At 41.8% G+C, this 22,841-nt stretch overlaps 1 protein-coding gene across 3 annotated transcripts in view; it reads left to right on the top strand.

Annotated features, from left to right (window-relative positions):
* GALC (galactosylceramidase) overlaps positions 1-22,841 on the top strand; it is a 58,243-nt gene that overhangs the window by 21,294 nt on the left and 14,108 nt on the right. Inside the window, exons 1-9 of one of the 3 annotated variants that reach the window (XM_061611905.1) lie at positions 1,948-4,602; positions 5,095-5,225; positions 6,557-6,712; positions 8,138-8,262; positions 14,209-14,336; positions 16,302-16,391; positions 17,990-18,079; positions 20,439-20,583; positions 21,586-21,766. In XM_061611905.1, the coding sequence (XP_061467889.1) occupies positions 4,546-4,602; positions 5,095-5,225; positions 6,557-6,712; positions 8,138-8,262; positions 14,209-14,336; positions 16,302-16,391; positions 17,990-18,079; positions 20,439-20,583; positions 21,586-21,766 (1,103 nt within the window). In that variant the 5' untranslated portion in view covers positions 1,948-4,545. Of the gene's footprint in view, positions 1-568; positions 697-1,947; positions 4,603-5,094; positions 5,226-6,556; positions 6,713-8,137; positions 8,263-14,208; positions 14,337-16,301; positions 16,392-17,989; positions 18,080-20,438; positions 20,584-21,585; positions 21,767-22,841 lie in introns of those variants that run through there. The other 2 variants (XM_061611903.1, XM_061611904.1) reach the window with 2 other exon arrangements.

The following is a 22,841-nucleotide window of genomic DNA, read 5'->3' as shown; positions in this document are numbered from 1 at the left end:
CCTGGGTGCAGTAGTGACTTGCCACAGACGAGCAGAAGAATGAACATTTGTTCTTTTCCAAATGTATGGGGATTAGCGATGAACAATTGGTGGCTAGCGAATGTCATCCTGGAAACCCTCAAAAGCATTCTCAAGTCACATGTTGCAGTGCTGAGAGCTCTGTTTGTTTTTAACAAGTTTTGGTATTAAGAACTGGTAATACATGGATATCTGGGGGGGAAGTCCTTGGGGAAGTGGGAGTCTTGAACAATTTGAAGCAGTAGTTATCTGGATGCTGAATGTAATCATACTTCAGTCTTTATTGAAATTTTTAGAGCTCTCTCTCTCTCTCTTGCCCACTCCCTGGCCTACTCACTGGCAATAGGTTTAACAGTACAATCCTATGCATGCCTACTCAGAGGTACATCCCACTGAACTGACCCAGGTAAATGTGTGTAGGATTCCATTTGATATTTTACATGGAAACTAGCTTGACTTGCCCTCACACTTTAATTGGTTCTGTTAAGATAATGTCATGTTCTCCCCATTTATGAAAGTTGTTCTTCAAGTAATATTATCTGTTACCAAGGTGCTTCGCAAAACTATGGACAGAGTGGGTATACAGAACGTTGGAATCATTGCTGCGGATGGAGAGTGGGACATTGCAAATGAAATGCTAGTTGATCCCTATCTTAATGACGTGATTGAGATAGTAGGGTAAGTGTGGCAGCATAGGGGAATGGTGATCTCTTAGTGTCTTTATTCAAAGTTCCATATTAACTGAAGGAAGTCTAGATTCACGCTTGGCCATTCTACGTTTCATACTTTGAAATGAAATCCTTACTGCCTGGGGCTATACTATCCATTTTTGCCACTTTTTTAAGGACAGTTTTGTCTCCTATAGACCGGTCTAGACCTTAAGATCAGCTTTGGTGGCCTTGCTACAGTATCTGTGCTATTTTCTCGGACCTGTATGAGTGAGCCTTTTCGGTGGTGGTAATGTGGCTTTGGAATGCCATTGGGCTTTCTTTCTGGGCTTTCTTTGCAGTTAGCTGAAAACCTGTCTTTCAACGGGCTTTTAATGTTTTGTTAATGCTGCCAGTTTTTGTATCTTTTTTAGATTGGTTGCTTTTTGCTTTATTTGTGGAGGTGCTTTTAATGTGCATATTTACCTTTTAGTGTGTGCATGTGTCTGCGTTGTATATTTCCTAGCTGTGACGCTGTTCTGAGTGCTCAGTGGGCAGAAGAGCAGGGTATAAATTACTTACTCACTGATTGATAGGGTCGCTGTAAGTCATAATTGACTTGAAGGCACGTAACAACATAACAACAACAAATGGCAATCTAAACTCAAGTTGCCTTTTGTGCATGGAAACGCTTCTTTTAAAAAGCCTATACTGAACAGGATTACCCAAAGCATCTGCATATGTTCTATAATTTTGTCCTTGGATCTGTGGTATTTGCTAGATTTGTAAAATAAGCTTGTGAAGTGCCATCATTCCGTGTACTGATGTTCAGGAATGAGCATAGCTATGTAGCCAAAATGACAATAGCCCCACACAAGAAGCAGGTATCAGCAGGCTTGGAGAGGGGAACCCTGAAAATTGCAGAAGTAAGGTGAGGAAGTAATCCTGCCAAACAGCCCAATGCAAATTGAGAATGCTTGATGACCATAGAATACCATCTGACTTTTGGGAGAAGAAAATGGAAAACTATACTGCAATATTTTGTTGCAGATTCCTTAGTCAAAATTTAAAGCCATGTTCATAACTCTTAGGAGGGAATGTAAAAATAAACATTTCTTATTTCTTTATCAATTAGGATCAAGATATACAAGTTACTGAATGACTATTCTCTTCTGAAGTGCTCATGCTGCAATTTTAAGCATACTCACAAGGGGGCAAACACCATTGAACTATGTGAGACTTGTTTCTCAGTAGACTTACACAGGACTGGGTTTTAATAGAAATCTTTTGTGAAAGCTAATGAAACACTACCTTTTTCCAATTTTAGCATAAAAAGGAATGTGATGTTAATTAGGGCATATTTTTTAATTCTTTGAAAGAGGCCAGATCCTCCTAATGGTGTCCCCAAACTTTGTTTTTGACTTTCTGCCTTTGAAAGTCATGTGGAAACATATAGGTGGGTCACCTGATGCAGAAGTAAGGGTGTATGTACGTTCATGTTGACTTAACAATTCCACTATTAGACATTAATGTCCTTCTTTTGAAGCCTAGAGTTTGGAAAAGTTACTTTTTTTTTAACTACAACTCCCATCAGCCCAATCCAGTGGCCATGCTGGCTGGGGCTGATGGGAGTTGTAGTTTTAAAAAGTAACTTTTCCAGGCTCTGTAATCTGGCATCTTTGTGCTTTGCAGAGCCTGTAAACTTGGCCATTCCATCATTGGCTCATATAGTACCCGTTCTGCAGAATTGTCTAATGATAGTTAATTGTCCCAGCTGACTAATTGCTGACTAATTTAAAAGCAATTCAGTCAGTAGTTACAATTGACCCAATTATGGATTCAGCCAACAGGATTGATAATCCAGTGAACCGTGTTAACACATCCCCAGAAGAAATGCACAAACTTTTTTAGATTTCGAAAGCTTTATTTATCAAATAATAAGCTAAAATAAAACAGGAAAAAACAAAGTCAGGTGTGAGTTTGCATATAACATTAGTCATATCCCTTTGCACAAACTTAATTATTCATTGGATAAGTTTCCAAGTGAGTAAGTTTTCATATTAAAAAAAGGTTTAGCCATACATCATAGATAAATCTTCCAAGAGCAACTCAATAGTTTATACTTGGGTGTGGTCAGTAGCAGACAGCGTGGTAGGGACCTCCATCTGGCTGAGAGGGGTTTAATAGTCAGTCCCTCTTCCCAGAGAATTCTGGGAATTGTAGCTCTGTGAGGGGAATAGGGTGTCCTAACAAATCTCAGCACCCTTAACAAGCTACCGTTCCTAGGATTCTTTGGGAAAGCCATGACTGTTTGAAGTCCTCTTCTCCCAGGCATTTTAGCACGTGTTTTTAAATTGGTCTTTTTAAAAAGTGTTTTTAAATTTGTACATTTGTATATTTGTTTTTAATGTTTTTTAATTGTTGTAAACTGCCCAGAGAGCTTCGGCTATGGGGCGGCATACAAATGTAATAAATAAATAAATAATAACAATAATAACTGTATAGTAGTGGAATAAATGTTTGGTGTGAATGTGGCCTTAGTCTAATGCTAAGTCTTCCTAACATTGTTATTGAACAAGTTATGTATTAAAGCTCATTCATGGTAGATAAACTAATTTTATAACAATTTCTGACCATTTTTTAAAAAAATGACAAGCCTGCTTGATAGGATTAATTAGATGCTGATACCAGGGTTATAAAATGCTTCAGGTTTTAGTGTCTCACCTGTAGTTTCACTGCTAGAGCAGCCTCTCTCCCAAACTGGGAAGTAACAGGCTTAAGCAGTAGTGGACTGAGGTTCGGTTCCATAGTGTCAGTTCAGGAGATCAGCTAGTCTCGTGGTTGCCTCTCTGCCTGAGGTTAGTCATTTCCAGCATGAAACTTGTGGGGTGGGGTGCAGTGGATATAGAATTGGCCCCATATAGCCAGGAAACATAGATGGGGGAGTTTTCTGCCCCATTCCCTTTCCCCTGCTCGTCTTCTCCCTACCCCATAACCTTGCTTGCCTGCAAAAAAAGAACTTTTCCTTGGGAGGTGGAAAATGGAAGTGTGTTGGCCTGCTCAGTTGCAGCACTCATTGGCAACAACTAGGTCACCGTACCAGTGAGATGCAGAGAAAGAACATGACTGTGCACCACTCCAGTTCTGAAAGGTTGGGGGCGGGGCTCATATTCCTGCCCTCCCTCCTAGTGCCAAGCTTAAAGTTCAAAGTAGCAGGACATTTTCTTTTGACCATGTGCTGCATTTCAGAAAAGTTGTGTGAGGCCAGACATAAGATTCTGCCCCTCAGGGAAGTGGGGTCCTGGCAACAACAAATTTATAGTTGCCTGATAAGGCCAGCCAAAATCTATTGGCTCCTGCTAAAGCCAGGTTTGCTGTTGAATCCTTTGTTTCAGACCATATACACATCTTAAAAGTTGGTTCCATTTACACCAAATGCTTTGGACATCTTTTGGGTACCTTCCAAATATGCACTAATATTAGTTTTGCAGAAAGTTAGCCATTTTTGTTGTAGGGTGTAGATAACTAAAGATGTCTCCAACTGTTATCTTGGTATACTAGTTAAGGTGCTTTTTATCTTGAAGGCTGTGACCCTTCGTTTCAATTCTTTTTTGTTTTTAAAGCTGCTAATCTTCTGAAAGAAGACTCCTTGTCTTTGCTGCAACAGATGAACATGGCTACTTTACCACTGTCAGTTCTCTCTCTTTGTTTCCCTTGCATGTGTTGACTGCATGTCCTGTGTAGCAAATGTTGTGCCGTCCGGATGTGGTTGGATTCCCAACTCCCATCAGCCCCAACCAGCATAGCCGATGGTCAGGATCGATGGGAGTCATAGTCTAGCATTGTCTGGAAGGCAGCATCTTGGCTGCCTCTGTTGAATATGGCGGTCCCTTGCAAGCTTTGTCAAAGAGTGATGTCCTTCAGTCTGCTTAAATCAGTTAAGTCTGTTTTGGCCCATGTCCTTTCCTTGTCCGAAGTCTTTGTCACTTTTTACCGTTTGTGCAGATGTCTTACACAGGGATGGGGAATTGGAGATTAAACCTTGACACAGCATAATAAAGCTGTAGCTCATGCCCTCTCTCTCACTGGAGAAGCACAAGCTTGCTGATTCTTCTCGAAACTCAGATTAAAGTAACATTGGTGCTAACATTTTAGAAGTGGCTAATATCCCATATCAGGACTCTGGTGTAGACAGATGGCTGACTTTGTTGCTTTTGTCTGTCAAGTGTAGGTGAATGAAAACAGGGTCCTCACTCCTGTCTCCCAAGATCTGATCTGAGAGCAGACTTTTAATTCCTGTGTAATACCTACCCTTCAGCAGAACAAATCACATAACTTGCTTGCTCTGTACTAAAAGAAGCACAGCGGCCTTGCTTTTTGGAAATGGGGATGGAGTGGAATATTGCTATTCATCGTTTTATTTCCCAAGCTTTTAAGATACACTTTGGATAAACAAGAGCTGCAGCGGGTGAGGATCATAGCCAGCGATAACCTCTGGGAGCCCATTTCCTTTCTCATGCGGCTTGACTCTGAGCTCCATGAAGTGGTCGATATTATTGGGTAGGGCATCTCTTCAAAACTACTTCTTTCCCTATAATTCCTTATGAAAACTTCCGGAAAGGTTGCACTTTCTGGAATATTAGTGTAGCAGTTAGAAAATTTTGGCCACGTGCCTCTCCTATACACCAGAGATAGCAAATGTGGTGTCTTCCAGATGTTGTTGGACTACTCTTCCCATTAACCCCAGCCAGTTTGGCAGTGGTCAGGGATCATGGGAGCAGTAGTCTCCTATAATATCTGGAGGGCACCATGCTGGCTACCCCTGCTATACACATTGACCTTGGAGTGAGACCAATGGAATTCCATAGGACTGACTTCTGATTAGACATGTGTAGGAGGAGGATTCACTTTTGGTAGAGTGAGATGTTTGCTTGATCAGCCTAACCCACGCATGGGGTAGGAGAGGCTCTTCAATGAGTACATACAGTTGGCCTTTTGTGTCTTTTTGAAACTTTGTGTAGGGATGATAGTCCCATTTCCCTATGAGGAGGTTGCCTAAAGCTTGTTCTCTGTAAAGTTAAGATCTGACTCTGTGTATGTCTTAAGTGGGAGTGGTATAAGCTAAACCGATAATATGACTGTCAGACTCTGTTTCTGGCTTTTAGAAGATACCAAGTTGTTGACAGATAAGCTGCATCGTCTGAGTTTCAAAAGCAACTTGGCGTGTACAACAGCAGGGTTGCTGTTTTGAGAAACAACAATCTAGAGTCCTGTTGTGTGACCCAATGGTTTATTCAGGTCTTTGACTTAGGCTTAGAAATAATAAATTGAGAGTTAGCAGAGTGGTTAGGGCATGAGCTTATGATGCAGGACGTCTCCACCTTAAATGTCCCCTCTCCTGTGAATCCACAAGGAAGCCGTATGGGAAGCAGAGAGTGTGGTATGTCAGCAGCACTGTGAAGATGATGATACTGATTTACTTTGGAAGGTTGTTCCAAAGATTAATTAGAGGAAGTGAAGCACTTTTGAGTGTTCAGATGCTATGTAGATGCTAAGCATTGAACTTTTTTTCTTTTCAAATGTTGGGATATAAAGGGAAGTCATTTATAAATCCCTGACACTTCCAGGTTCAGTATTCTGGGACAGGGGCTACCTGTGTTGTTGTGTTCAAACAGATGATGTAAATCAGCCTTCCCCAGATTGGTGTCCTGCAGAAGTTTTGGACTACAGCTTCCATCATCCCTATTGGCCATGCTGGCTGATGCAGATGGGAGCTAAGTTCAAATTTTTTGAGCTTTTCTAAAGTTTAAACTTACTGTAATCACATGTATTTTGAGTGCTTGCTTGAAGTCAAAATGCACACTGTCCTTTTTTATTTTTGCAATATCCAGGGCTCACTATCCAGGGACAGAAACAGTGCTTGGTGCCTTGTTAACCCACAAGAAACTCTGGTCTTCAGAAGACTACAGCACTTTCAACTCTGAAGTGGGTGCAGGTTGCTGGGCTCGAATTCTGAACCAGAATTTCGTGAATGGGAACATGACAGCGTACGTCTTGCCATTCATAGAGTTATAGATGTCTCTCTGTGTGCATGTGTATCATTAGTCCTGTGAGATGCAAAGTATAATAAAGCCTTGTTTAATTTTCTGTAATTGGAAGTGGTGGTTGCCAGTTAGTATTTCTAGCTAATGAAAACCAACTTGTATTTCTTGACAGCTTGTTACCTTTATCCAAACAAAAGTAGACGTAAGCAATAGGATATTATTGCCCAGGGCCACTATGAGAGAACTAGAAAAGGTCCTCAAATGCAAAGATGTATCACTGAACACTAAAGTCAGGATCATTCAGACCATGGTATTCCTGATCTCAATGTATGGATGTGAAAGTTGGACAGTGAAAAAAGCAGACGAGAAAAATCAACTCATTTGAAATGTGGTGTTGGAGGAGAGCTTTGCGCTTACCATGGACTGCGAAAAAGACAAATAATTGGGTGTTAGAACAAATTAAACCAGAAGCTAAAACGATGAAACTGAGGTTCTCATACTTTGGGCACATAATGAGAAGACATGATTCACTAGAAAAGACAATAATGCTTGGAAAAACAGAAGGAAGTAGAAAAAGAGGAAGGCCAAATAAGAGATGGATTGATTCCATAAAGGAAGCCACAGACCTGAACTTAAAGATCTGAACAGGGTGGTCCACAACAGATGCTCTTGGAGGTCACTGAATCATGGGGTCGCCATAAGTCATAATCGACTTGAAGGCACATAACAACAACAAATGTCTTAATTTCCCTCCTCAGATGCTAAGAAATACCATGTTGCATAGGAAGCTGAGTCAGGCTATTGTCTGTCTAGCTGAGTATTGTCAGCACTGACTGGCAGCGGCTCTCCAGGGTTTCAGATGGGGGACATTCCCAGCCTTCCCTGGAGACACGAGGCATTGAACCTGGGACCTTCTCCATGCAAAGCAGATGCTCTGCCGCTGAGCTGCAGCCCTTCTGCAGCCAGTTGCTCCCCAAGTGCTCTGTATACGTCTCACGGGCCTGTGCCTCAAGTCCTTGAAGTACTCAGCAATGCCTCTGCTGACTGGCAGCAGCCCTCCAGGCCCTGTAGGGCAGGGATGGGGAACCTGTAACCCTCTCGATAATTGTTGGACTCCAGCTCCCATCAGATGCACCCAGCATGGCCAGGAGTCAGCGATGATGGGAGTTGTAGTCCTACAACATCTGGAAGGCCACAGGTTCCCCAGTCCTACTTTCGGGTTTCAGATAGGAGTTTTTCCTTGCTGTATGTGGAGATGCCAGGAAATGGACACAGGATCTACACACCAAGCAGATGCTCTGCCGCTGAGCTGTAGTCCTTCGCCATAGATGAATATGTGCCCCATGTAATGATTAATCAAACCATGGCATGCTTGACCATTTCTTTGCATGAATGTGTGTATATTAACTTCTGTCTATTCTACCCTAGCACTATTGCTTGGAATTTGGTGGCTAGTTATTACGAAGACTTACCTTTTGGCCGGTGTGGTTTAATGACAGCTCAGGAACCATGGAGTGGACACTACACTGTGAATTCTCCCATATGGATAACAGGTAAATTTTTTAGATAGAGCTTTTTGAAATTAGGCATAAGTTTTTAGATTGTGGCTCTCCCTAGTTATTAAGGCTGCAGCCCTATACATACTTAGGACCCATCTGCGCTATACATTTAACACAGTATTATACCACTTTAAACAGTCATGGCTTTCCCCAAAGAATCCTGGGAACGGTAATTTGTTAAAGGTGCTGAGAGTTGTTTGGCGACCCTAGTTCCCTCCCAGACCTACAAATTCCCAGAGTTGCCTGGAAAGAGGGATTGATTGTTAGCTCTGTGAGAATTGTAGCTCTGTGAGAGGAGTAGGACTCACAACTATCAGCACCCTTAGACTACAGTTTCCAGGATTCTTTAGGGAAAACCATGACTGTTTAAAGTGGTATAAAACTGCTTTCAGTGTATAGTGCAGATGGGGCCCTATTTGGGAATAAAATCCATTTAACTTTATAGTGCTTATTTTTGAGTAGACATGCATAGGACTACGCTGTAATGCATTTTTAATTGCTGCTCTGATGAATATTTTGTAGCCTATTAGACATGCTTTGTTCTAGGAATGTTCTCTCAGTTAATTTGCCAAGAGTTGGAAGAGAGGCTGTGTAGCGTTTGATGGGAAGTAATTTGTTGCAGTTTGCATACAGACCTTTGTGCATGATCAATTTGGCCCACATAGAACAGCTGCTGATAAAAACTAGCCACATTTTCCCATGGAAAAGTCTTGCTATTTAAAAAGGTAAAACGTGTTTGCCCTCTCAAGGCTGGGAAAGTGGGTTCCCTTCTTTCCCCATTTGCTAGTTTCTGGCTGAACCAGTTTTCAGTATGAAATAACACACACATGCACGCACGCACAGTACTAACCGGGCAGGCTTAACCATGTCTACTCAGAAGTAGTCTCTGTTGAATTCAGTGGGGCTTTCTCCAGTAGGACTGCAACCTAATTCACTGTTTAAATTTTAGTAAGATTGTATGGCTTTCTGGGAGGAAAAACCCTGTGTGTAAACACTCTGTGTGTGCACAAGGCCATCACATAGTGTTTGCTGCCTGAGGTGCAGCAGTTGTTAGAAGATCTTTATTGCCCTCGTAGAGCTCCGTTTTCTAGTGTGGTTTCACAATCAATCCCTTTTCCCAGGGAACTCTGGAAAAGGTGACTCTGTGAGGGGAACAACTCTCAACATCCTTAACTTACTGCAGTTCCCAGGATTTTTTTTGTGAAATCCATGACTGAAGTGGTATAATAGTGCTTTAAATGTATATTGTGGATGTGACCTGAGAGAAACTGGTTTGTCTGTCCTCTCTACTGCAATGCCTTCTGGTTGGTTAGAAAGAGCGGTGCACCAGTGGTTGTATCTTCTCACCGCTGAAGTCAGCGGCGGGGGGAGTTTTTCAGTCCAAGGGTCAAACTTCCTTCTGGGCAACTTTCTGAAAGCCACATCCCAGTGGTGGGTGGAGTCGGAGGCAAAAGTAGATGGAACAACAAATGTAAATGTTACTTTTGTACAATAGGCTAGTTTCTACACACGCACATTTCTGTCTTCCGTCCAGGAAAAAAAGAGGTCCAATTTGGTGCAGCACAAATTTGTTCCTTCTAAAGCTTAAATCCAAATAGATAAATGTTTACCCTACTAACTTGGCCAAGAGCACCTTGATGTACAGGATTTTTCTTTAGCTAAGAATATGGGTGTCTTTTCATTGTTCCTGAAAATGTGATTATTATAATAGCATATGAAGCCTTTAATTATGCCTATTATTATTACTTAGATTTATTACCAGTCCTTCACCATAAGGCCCCAGGGTAGGTACATACAGTGCCTTGCAAAAGTAGTTGGTCTCCTGACCAATGCTCTCATATTACTGAATTACAAATAGTATTTTGCAATTTCATTCTGTATGACATTTTATTTTGAAACAGTGAAACTCAAAATCAGTTATTGTAAGGTGACATTGGTTTTATGTTGGGAAATGTTTGTAAGAAACATAAAAAACTGAAACATGTTGCTAGCACAAGTGTTCAACCCCTGTGCTGTGGAAGCTCCCAGTTTACACAGATGAAAGAAATTGCCCTATCGAGAACACAGTTACCTTACCATCAGCCTCCACCCGTGAACCATTGAAGCTGCTGTCACATGGTCAGGATAAAAACCCCACTGTTGAAGGATCATCGGTCACGCTCTGGAGCTGAAGGAAAATGAAGACCAAAGAGCATTCTACAGAAGTGAGAGATAATGTAATACAAATGCATAGATTAGGGAAAGGGTACAAAATAATATCCAAATGTTTGGATATCCCAGTGAGCAGTTGGACCAATAATCAGGAAGTGGAAGCTGCATCACACCACTCAGGCACTGCCAAGAAAAGGCTGTCCCTCAAAACTCAGCACTTGAACAAGGAGGAGACTTGTGAGAGAAGCCACAGAGAGGCCAACAATCACTTTGAAGGAGCTACAGAGTTCAGTGGCTGGGAGTGGAGTAGTGGTGCACCAGTCAACCACATCAAGAGCTCTGCAGAACACTGGCCTGTATGGGAGGGTTGCAAGAAAGAAGCCATTACTCAAAAAGTACCATCTGAAAGCATGACTGGAGTTTGCCAAAAAGCATGAGCGAGTGCCCCAGCTGTGATGTAGGAAAAAGTTTTGTTGTCAGATGAGACTAGGATAGAGCTTTTTGGCCAAACCTCCGCTATGTGTGGTGCAAACCTAACACTGCCCATGCCTCAAGACACACTACCCCTACAGTGAAGTATGCCGCTCTGGACTCCTACTAGGAGGAAGGGCGGGATATAAAAAAATATGATGGTGGCAGCATTGTGCTGTGGGAATGCTAATCATCAGCAGGGACTGGGCATCTTGTTAAAATTGAAGGAAGAATGGATGGAGCAAAAAACAGGGAAATACTGCATGAGAACCTGCTTCAGTCCCCTAAAAAACTGAAGCTTGGGAGGAAATTCACTTTTCAGCAGGATAGTGATCCCAAGCACAAGGCCAAAGCAACATTGGAGTGGCTCAAGAACAAAAAGGTGAATGTCCTACGATGGCCCAGTCAAAGTCCTGATCTCAATCCCATTGAGAATCTGTGGTGCTCTTTGGGGACTTCCGGGAAGGGTGACTTAGCCTGTGCCTGCTTTTGAGACGGGCTCCTGCCTCAAAAGAAGCTTATTCAGATATATCAGTCAGTTTTTTCTTTTTTTTTTGACTGATTAAACTTCTCCCAGGTAGGGAGAAACGAAGAGATTAACCTCAAAGCCTATTTTTGTTGGGACGACCAGATCTCATTAATTTATGGGACGAGGTCCAGCCGACGAAGGTGGGACGGATTTTCAACAGCAAGCTCTATCTGTTAAAGCGAACGTTCATCTTATCTTCTAAGAGAGAACGCACTAACAGGCAAGCACCCTTCTTTCTATATTTTTCTTTTACTTGACTTAAATTGTTGCTGTTTAAAAGAGATTTGCCAGATTGATCAGTTTTTGACATCTCACTGGGGAGCCATAACTTCTCTCTGCTACGCACTAATTAATAGCTTATCTCTGTTTTTGTTGCAAAAAGCTGTCCTGGATTTGCATTCTAAAGATATACACAGAAGAGGGATTTCTATTCCAGATTTTTATTTTGAAAAATATTATACTGTTTTGAGACTACTCTCTTTTTGGTCTATTTTATTTTGACGAATCTGTTTCTTGACGATTGCCATTAATTGTTTCGATCCTGGGAACTGCATTTTGTTTACTTAACTATTGGAGAGATAAGGCTGTCTGCTCTGTTTATACTGTGATGTCACCAAGTTTGGAGTATTAACCCAATTGTTGCTGAAATAAGAAGTGGTTTTCCTATATTTTTCTTTTAAAATGGCAATTAAGAAAGTGGCTGAAAATCTGGAAATAACTATGTTTCAGAAAATAATGGATGAGATTGAGATAACGAAAATTGAATTGAGTAAAATGAAGCAGGAGATTAAAGATATAAGGGTCCCTGTGAGAGAGGTGACCCTGGAAGGGGTCCCTGTGAGAGAGGAGACCCCGGAGATTGGAACAGGGGTCCCTGTGAGAGAGGAGACCCTGGAGACTGGAATAGGGGTCCCTGTGAGAGAGGAGATCCCGGAGATTGGAACCAACGTGGAACAGGAACAAGATTTGGAGTCTATGGACTTTAGAAATAAAATCTATTGTTTGGAACTCAATGTTATCTCTGAAGAAATGAATGAAGATTCTAGAGATAAAGTTATCAATGGCATGGATAATCTTCTGGACTGGAATGATGTGATGGAGCCCAATATAGAGAAAATCTATGGAATTAACTGCAGCCATGTGACAATGGAAAAACTTTTAAGAGATGACCCAGTGTATTTTGAAAAAAAGAACAGAGATATGATTTTACAGCAGTATTTCAGCAACCTATTCAGAATGGATGGCAAGAAAATATTTGGGATAGAGGTAATTCCCATCAGACTCTTACTATATGACTATGGCTTTGACAGCAAGATTATTATGGAATACTGATAATGGAAGATTGGATATTGAAATTACTGGACTTAACAAGACTACTGAAGATGGAAGATGGAAAATGGAACTAATAGAGATAATAGAACAATGGCTACTGAAATTATTGAACCTAACAGATTCTGATGTGATGGATTAATTGAAATGTTTATTTTGACTATGGTTATGACAATAAGATTATCATAATTAGTAATGAGATGGATTAATCGATATGCTTATCTGGAAAAAAAAATTGATAGATATATTTCTTAAAGAATTGAAACCTCTCTTTGACTTTTTGTGGAAAGAATAAAGTAATGTTTATGAGATTTGATGATTAAGTAAGATAACTACTGGAGGAAAGTGATTTTATAATATGACTTAAGAGACAGGATTGTTATATATTATAGACTTATAACTGATTTGATCTTTGACAAATGGGAAGTCAATATTTTACTCTTTATTTTTTATTTTTGTTTTTTTTTTCTTTTTTTCTTTTTGTTTAACTATTTTTGATTTTGTTTTTTGTCTTTGAATGTTTTATGATTTTGTCTTGTATGTTTTATGAAAATCTGAATAAAAATTATTGAAAAAAAAAAAAAAAAGAGAATCTGTGGTGCTCTTTGAAAATTGTGGACCACAAGTGACGTCCAACCAACCTGAACGACCTGGCACGAATCTGCCAAGAAGAGTGGGCCAAAATCCCTCTGACACTGTGTGCAAACCTGGTACGTATCTCCCTGAAAAGACTTAAAGCTGTTATTGTAGTGAAAGGTGTCTCTACCAAATATTAATGTGTGGGGGTTGAATATATATGCAAGCAACATGTTTTTTATGTTTCTTACAAACATTTCCCAACAAAAAACCAATGCCACCTTACAGTAATTGAGTTTGAGTTTCATTGCTTCAAAATAAAATATTGCACAGAACGAAATTACAATGTACTATTTGTAATTCAGTAATATGAGAGCATTGGTCAGGAGTCTGACTACTTTTGCAAGGCACTGTAACAAGAACGCAATGTGATTTAAAACCAAATAAAAACCACACATACAGCTAAAATCATATTAAGAATAAGATAGTTAAAAAATGGTAGAGAGCCAGTGTTGTGTAGTGGTTAGAGTGTTGGACCCGGAAGACCTGGGTTCAAATCCTCACTTAGCCATGGGTGACCTTGGGCCAGTCTCAGCCTAACCTACCTCATATAGCTGCTTGTTTTGGCAAGGGAGAAGGACCATGTAAGCTGCCTTGAGCTCCTTGGAGGAAAAGTGGGATAGAAATGTAATAAACAAATAAATAAAACCTTCATGTAGCTCTGATGCTTAACTTAGGAGAATTCCTCTATGAACACATAGGAGCGGTTTGACTATAAAGTTGGATTTGTTGTAAAGTTAACTGCTTTGAGGCAATGGAATTGTCAGTCAGAAGCTGTTTTTTTTAATGAAAAAAATTCCTCTGCTTTTTCTGTTCTGATGCAGCACATACAACCCAGTTCACACAACCAGGCTGGCACTACCTGCAAGTAGATGGGCATCTGGAAGCAGGTGGCAGCTATGTGGCTCTCACTGATGGGCAAGGAAATCTTACTATTATCATTGAAACCATGGTAATGTTTTCTTAATGCACTTTGTCAACATGTACCTAACCCAGAATTATTATTTATTACGTATTGAATTTCCATCCTGCTCTTTCTCCCAAAAGGAGCCCAGGGTGACAAACAAGGGGCAAAATTCTAAAAACATCTTAAAGCATCTTTAAAATTTTTTAAAAAGGAATTCCAACACAGATGCAGATGGGATAAGGTCTCTACTTAAAAGGGATATGGTCTCTACTTAAAAGGCTTGTTGAAAGAGGAAGGTCTTCAGTAGGCGCCCAAAAGATAACAGAGATGGCGCCTGTCTAATATTTAACGAGAGGGAATTCCAAAGAGTAGATGCCACAGCACAAAAGGTCTGCTTCTTATGTTGTGTGCAACAGATCTCCTGATAAGATGGTATCTGCAGGAGGCCCTCACCTGCAGAGTGCAGTGATCAACCGGGTATATAAGGGGTAAGACTGTCTTTTAGGTATCCCGTCCCAAGCTCTGTAGGACTTTGAACACCAAAACAAGCACCTTGAACTTGGCCCAGCAGCTAATGGGCAGCCAGTGCAATTATTTTAGCAGCGGGGTAACATGTTGGCAATGTCCTGCCCCAGTGAGCAGTTGTGCGGCTTCATGTTTTGCTGCAGCTTCTGGACCAACCTCAAGGGCAGCCCCACATAGAATGTATTACAGTAATCCAGCCTGGATGTTACCAGTGAATGGACAATAGTGGTCAAGCTATCCTGACCTAGAAACGGCTACAGCTGTCCTACCAGCCAAAACTTGGTAAAGGGCACTTCTAGCCACAGATCGCCTGGGCTTCTAGCGATAAAGATGGATCCAGGAGAACCCGCAGACTACGAACCAGTTCTCTCAGAGGGAGTATAACCCCATCCAAAGCAGGCAACTGGCCCATTATCCAAACTCGGGAATCACCAACCCACAGTGCCTCCATCTTGCTATGATTCAGACTCAGTTTATTGGCTCTCATCCAGCCCACCATCAAATCTAGGCCCTGGTCCAGGGCTTTAATTCAGATGTTACAAAGAAAAAACTGTGTGTACAATAGCGCAAGCACTTCAAAAGATATGCTTTACTTAATTATTTTGCAGTCAATTTACTGCAAAGGGCAACATTTTAAAAATCACCTGTGCTTTAAGCTGGTCTACTATAGTCATTAAGATGGAGCTGCGATTGTGAAGGGCCGTCTTCAAATCTCACCTCTGCTATGAATCCAAAACTTGGCTTTAGATAAGTTGCTTTCTGCTAGTGCAAGTGTGGGAACCTTTGGCCCTCCAGATTGTGCTAAACTACTATGCCCATCATCCCTGGCCATTGGCCATGTTTTCTGGAGCTGATGGGAGTTGCAGTTCAGCACCATCTGGTGAGCCAAAGGTTCCCTACACCTGTCAGTCTCAGCCCCCACACCTGCATTATGGGGCTAATTTTTAGTGACTTTCTTTGCAGGACTGTGGAAAGTCAGTGGCAGGGAACCTGTGCCCCCCTTCCCACATTCACATGATGTTGAACTCCAGCTCCCATCATCCCTGGTGATGCTTCATGATGACTGTGGCTGATAGGAGCTGTAGTTCAAGAACATCTGGAGGGCATGCTTATTTCTTCCATCCCTCTTGTAAGGATTACTTGAACAACATACGTGAAGTATTTTGAACACTATGGAGTGTCATATCCATGTGAAGTATTGTTATTATAGCACCATTTATGTCCTTGGCGCTCAACAAGGAATGCAAAGATCACATAACACAGGGCTCAGTGAAAGTTTCTTTTTCTGCAGCTTTGATGGGTTTGTTGTTGTATTGTTGATAGTATGATCTTGATCACAATGCATGACCTCTAGTCCATGAGCTGCTTTGGACTGTATTCTGTTATCAGTAGCACAAAGTTGGGCTCTTGGATATTAGTTGCAGATAATGTGTTGTCTTGAAGTGAGATGGTGGTTGATGTGAATTTCTTGCTGTTTGTTTTCAGACTCATGGCCACTCTGAGTGCATCAGGCCACCGCTAAGTCCCTTCTCTGTGTCACCCCAGAAAGCAACTTTCCACCTCAAAGGGTCGTTTGTAAGTAAATGGCATAAACTTCATTTGTTGTCTGTCGCTTCTGTGTACTGTTACTAATGTCCAGCATTTGCACGCTTGGAAAAATGAGGAAAACAGAACCTTGGAGTAATCTGTTTTGTGTGTATAATAACCATATCGATTAGTTTTTTGAAGTGTCTGTGTACCTAGGCACCATAAGGAACACAGGAAGCTGCCTCATACTGAGTCAGACCATCGGTCCATCTAGCTCAGTATTGTCTACACTGATTGGCAGCGGCTCTCCAGGGTTTCAGGCAAGGGGACGTTTCCAGCACTACCTGGAGATGCCAGGGATTGAACCTTCTGAATGCAAGACAGATGCTCTGCTGCTGAGCTATAACCTTTCCCCTGTATAAATTGTCTCACCCATTATATACCCAGCCAATCACTGCTCTCTGCAGATACTACCTCATCAGGAGGTCCTTTCTGTATGATGTAGGAATTGGATTTCTAATGTGGTGGCATCTACCCTCCCAGTACAGATCAGACAGGCGCCGACTGTATTGTCTTTTTGATGCCAGTTGAAGACCTTTGAGATGTTTCACAGCAAGCAATTCATAAATGGAAGTAAATAAATAAAATATAGTTAATGTAGGGGCAGATTTTTTTGCCCCTAGAGACCTAGTCTAAATATTCTTACTGAGTATCCACATACAGTAGATGAATAAACTAATATTATAAAATTAGGCATTAGATCTGTTATGTATGTTCATTATGGCCAACCCATTATCTTTCTGTGGGACTTATTTCTGTCAGGAGGTAGATTTCCATTTAGTTCAGGGATGGAGAACCTGTTTGACTCAAGCTCCAGTGAACCTCACCTAACATGGCCAGTGATCTGGGTGATGAGAGTTATGGTTGAACAACATTTGGAGGTCCACAGGTTCCTCATCCCTGATTTAATTCCAAGTGAATTGAATTGTGGGCTAATTTTCCCCTCCCCTCTCCAAACTTCAGCTGCTGCTTCCTCCCTTGACACTTGTGCTGACCTATTGGGTCGAGCACCCCCTACACTTCCCAAGTTACAATTTCATGTAATGGGATCCTGTTTGGCCCATTTACATTACAGTTTATAATGCAGACTGGTCAGCCAAATATTTGCAGAGCATAGGACTGCACAACAGCACTTTTCCTCTGTGTGTACCTTCAGCACGTTGTGAGATGATTGGGTGTGTTGATTAGGTAAGAGACGATCACTCCACAAAGTCCTAATATGGTTTATTCAGTTAACAGAGCCTGGGCCACAGCTCCCATTTTGGCTCATCCAAAGCTAGTTTTTGGCTGTGTGCCGTTTAACTTAACATGGTCTTGCTCTAGTTTTCCTGATTGTACACACTGGGGCATCAGTGCTGAGACATACAGATACAGAACTAATTAAGTACTCTTTGTTCTGTTCCTTTGGGTCCCTGTTATACACGAAATTATTACTGGATATTGCATAGTGGCTTAGTTTCTACGAAAATGATGATCTGTAATTATTTTTGGAAGGGATAAGCTGGTGGTAGTTGACATTCTTAATAGATAATAAATCCTCACAATATTTATAAGAAACTTATGAAAGGTTTCCCTCCCACACCCAGAGCAAGCTGAAAGAACTTCAGATGTGGTATTCTAAGCTTGAATTTACATCTCCCAACTCCACATTGTTCCAGTTTCTTGGACCTAAAAAAGTAAGTGTGCCTTAATTTACCGGGCAAACATTGTGAACTTCCATTGCATGCTGCACGTTAGAGAGTGTGGGAAGCATTAAGGCCCCATTTTCACTATATATTATACAGTCTCAAGAGTGGCTGTATACTATATTCAGCATGGATTTTTTGCTTCTGCAGTGTTAAATTGAAAATGCCCCCCATGCCATTCTGATGCTTCCCATAAGCTCATTTCAAAACAAAACCTTAAAAAACTTATAATCCTGAACTCAGAAACGCTTGCTTAACAACCCTCTAAATTTTCATGGCAATACACACAACAGTCAGAGAGAATAAGGAGTTCAAAGTGTAAAAAGGGAGAGAGAAAAACCAGACCCCTTTTGGACTTTTTTCTGTCAGAGTTCACATAATCTGTTGAAATTAATTAAAAATCAACCATGTTCACAGAGTATCTGTAAAACTATTACTTACCTTGCTCCATACTCTGACCTTCATCTTCTGCAGTTTAAAAATAAAAAAAGTCTGGCTGATTTGTAATTAATTTAAGAAATTTTGGTTTGAACTCAATGATAATATTGGGCATGCTCAGTAAGAACCAATTGTCAGTGTTCTAAAAGCCAGACTCCCAGCTGATTGGCTTGCCTAAGCAGGGGGCCACACCCACACCAGACTTTAATTTCATGTGAGCAGTCATGGGTTCCCCCAGAGAATCCTGGGAAGGGTAGTTCGTGAAGGGTGCCCAGAGGAGACTCCTATTCCCCTGACAGAGCTCCAGTGGCCAGAGTGGTTTAGCTCTGATTGAAGCTCTGTGAGGGGAACAGGGCATCTCCTAGCAACTCTCAGCACCCTTCACTAACTACACTTCCCAGGATTCTTTGAGAGAAGCCATGACTGTCCAAAGTGAAATAAAGGCCTGGTGTGGATGTGGCCAGGGACAGCTTTGGTTTAAATTTGTGTGGGAGGCTACTTTGCCTGCTGTAAGATAAAAAGGAAGGGGGAACCCTGAAAAAGAATGCTATTGTTCACAATGTTTTCCTTTTGGAAAGGAAAGGGGCATCCCCTCTGCCCAGTGCCCACCCACCCAATCTCCTTTCCCCTCCCCTTTCTGCCCTCCTCCTTCTCCTCCGCCCCTCCTCCAGGTCAGTTTCACCTATCCTAAGCATGATTGCAGGGGAATAAATTCCACTGAACTCAGTATTTAAATTTAAGTCGGTTTCCAGATTGGTTTAACCATCAACCCCTTTTCCCAGGGACCTCTGCAGCTCTCTAAGGGGAACAGGGGTCTTCTAACAACTCATAACAGCACCCATAACAGACTCCAGTTCCCAGGCTTCTTTGGGGGAAGCCATGACTGTTTAAAGTGGTATGATACTATTTTAAATGTATAGTGCAGATGGGGCATAAATGTGTACAGATAAAAAGAGTTTTGGGTTCCTGGGTGTTACTTTCTAAAGTGGTGTTTTTATATAGTAAAAGGAAAAAGAGGAAGCCACTCTGTTTAATGGGTAGTATGAGATGCATCCATAGGTGAAGTGTGAACATTTCAGTCATGTCATCACAGAGGAGAAGGAATGCTTATGGTTTAGGGGCTTTACTGTTAAATATGTAGCATACAGTGTTATCAACTTTTTAAAAAGAATTAATACTAAGGCCATCCCCATGAAAATCCTCCCCAACAATGTGGCAATTACTCTTTTGAAAAAGGATGCCGTGGTGCCTCACACTTTCTTTCAATGTGTGTTGCCTGAACCTCCTCTCAATGCTTGATGAGTGGCAGCTGTATGTGTGAACTCATTCCACTGAAAAGGCCATGTGACCACTTTTATCTGTGTGACTGTAATGGCCCCTTCACATATGGAAGCCATCACTAGTTGATGAAGTCATTGAATGTTGACATGGCTTTAACTAGTTATTGTAAGCTTTCCTGAAGGGGGCATATTTTATTTATTCAGAAACTATTAACCGCTTGCTCAAAAGAATTCTCCAAGTCTAATTATATACAAAAATCCTTAAATACGTGCTGAGCAAATGCTGCAATCTTTAGCAACAAAAATCCCTGTTGCTTTTCTCTAGTCACATAGACAAAAGTTGTCCAATGAGCCCCCAATATGATCAGGTGCTGCCAAATGCTGCTTCTGTTTGCTGGATAAACTCACTGATGTCCCAGGCCTGGAATGTAATGCCTTGGTATACTTGCCTGGAATGACCTGTATTTTTACACTAAAATATCATGTTTAGGGGTGTAGCTAAAGCTTAGTGAGCCTGGTAAAATATTGGTCTGAAGCAGGAATCTTTGTCTACCTTTCCATGATGTGCACCCGCAGTGAAAGATTGCTCTGTTACCTGCCTCTAATGAATCACTTGCTCATCCTTCATACAGGTTTACGAAGGGGTGTTGACACTAAATCTGGGTCTGGATGAGGTCTATACTTTGACAACCCTGAGAACAGGCCAAAAGAAGCCTTTCCCAGATCCTCCTCCATCCCAGCCTTTTCCTTCCGTTTACAAGGACAATTTTGATATCCGTAAGTCTGTATTTGAAGTAAAGTCCTTCTTTGCACCGCACATAGTTAAGCTGTGGAATTCGCTCCCTCAGGAGGCAGTGACAGCCATCGACTTGGATGGCTATAAAAGAGGATTAGACAAATTCATGGAGGATAATGGCTGCTAGCCATGATGGCTGTGCTCTGCCGCCATAGTCCGAGGCAGTATGCTTCTGAAAACCAGTTTCTGGAAGCTGCAGGAAGGGAGAGTGCTCTTGCACTCAGGTCCTACTTATGGGCTTCCTGTGGGCATCTGGTTGGCTGCTGTGAGAACAGGATGTCGGACTAGATGGACCACTGGCCTGATCCGGCAGGCTCTTTTTATGACTTCTGATCCCATAAGGCAGGGTGTGGAACCTCAGGCCTGAGAGCCGGAGGCAACCCCTGCCCCACCCTCTCTATCTGGATCTTGGAACTGTCCCCAAGCCATGCCCCTCCCTGTCCCTGTTTTGCACTCTTGAGTATTTTTGCCTGGCTGGAATGTGTCCCTGAACTCTGATAATTCTTCTTATTTGTCTGGGTGGAGGATAGAAACTAGCTTACTTTATAAAGGTAAAATTTACATTGATTGCTCCACACATTTTTGCCTCTGGCCCCACCCATGTGGCCCTTGGAAAGTTGCACAGAAGGGAATGTGGCCCTTGGGCTGAAAAAAAACTTCCTCACGAAGTCACAAACTTCCATATGTGTTGAGATTTGCATCCACCAGAGCCACCTGCAAACTGAGAATGAGGATCGTCAATGGGCTTTAGTTAATATTTCCCAAGGCATTTTCTAGTGTCCCTTTCAACTTGATGACGATAATGAAACACTCACTTGAGACAGTCTGCTGCCGAATTGAGGGATTGTGGAATACCACTTCTGCAGCAGGTGTGTAAGTACACTTCTGCCTCCCTGGATGATATGCTGCTGTGGAGCTGAGAGAAATTGCATTTTCCATGGAGTGCAAGGGAGTGATATCATGAGCTCTGTTTCTCCAAACAGGCAACCCACCTTTTAGTGAGGCACCATACTTTACCGATCAAACCGGGGTGTTTGAGTACTATGTGAATACATCCGATCCAGGGGAGCATGTCTTTACCCTCCGACAGGTGGTGACTCAGAGACCTGTAACCTGGGTTGCTGATGCAGAGAACGCTATCAGCGTTATTGGCAGCTATAAATGGTATGTAATTAAGTGCAGTGTGATCCACTGAATTTTCAGTTTGGTGCAAAGTTGCAATGGAATCGGGTATTTGCGATGATCTAGTTAATGACAGTATGCCTTTCAACATCCCTGAATGCAAAAGGGCATCCTTCACCAATGAACTGCAAGCTTTCTTTTTGCTTGCAATGTTTTCGTGGTTTGCATACCAGGTGCTGCATGGTGACGTATTTAAAGTGATCCAAGACTGCCATCTGCTGTCTTCATCTTAACATAACTGTGTAAAAAAGTTGATGAAATCAAGATGTTGGAGAAAGTGAAATGTATAAACATACATGATGTAACTGAAAAGAAAGTTGCCTTAGGCTGTGTTTTTTGGAAATGGCCGTCTTACAGGAAAGGGAATGAATTACAGCTTTTGACTGAAAATGTTAATTGGTACTGCTTTATCTCTTGGGTATTGGATCTCTGCACATAAACCTGCTGTAGCTGCTCATCATCTGTTTCTACAATTTAATTTTTTATCAATTTTGAATTTTGCTGTGTAGTAAAAACATTGGGTTGTGTCCATCAAAGTCATTGTGCAAGCGGAACAGCTGCCAGTCGCACAACAGAACTTAGCTTCCGTTTCCTCTCCCTGTGTGCCCCCACCCCATATCTGCTCTGGGGCTTCCCCCAATCCTATAGAGCAGATTTGGGAAGTGGAGGTTCCATTGTGCGAGTGGAAGTTATTCCACTAGCTCAATGACTTCATTGAATGCATTTCTAGGGTGGCTTACAGATAAAACAATAAAATAAAATAGGTTAAGGTTGCTTCTTCCCCCCCCCCCTGGCTTCTGTTACTTGCCCTGCAGAAAAGCTTTGCTTCTCCTGTGCATGGAAAGATTATATCAAGTGGGCAATTAGCTCCACCTAATGGTTGAAGGCAAAAGAGTACTGCTGACGTTTTATTGTAGATCCGTGCCTGGTCTGCGCCTGCTCCGTGCTCAGTTTTCTCTTTTGCCTTCACTGAAAGTGGTTGGACCCTCTCTGTCTCCATTGGTTCAGGCTTGTATTGTTTGTTTGTTTGAGTTTTCGTGTGTCATTTTATTCTTGT

The sequence above is a fragment of the Rhineura floridana genome, chromosome 2 (assembly GCF_030035675.1).
Source record: "Rhineura floridana isolate rRhiFlo1 chromosome 2, rRhiFlo1.hap2, whole genome shotgun sequence".
NCBI lineage: Eukaryota > Metazoa > Chordata > Lepidosauria > Squamata > Rhineuridae > Rhineura > Rhineura floridana.
Note: the sequence above shows the minus strand (reverse complement) of the source record. Positions and strands in the feature narration are given on the sequence as shown.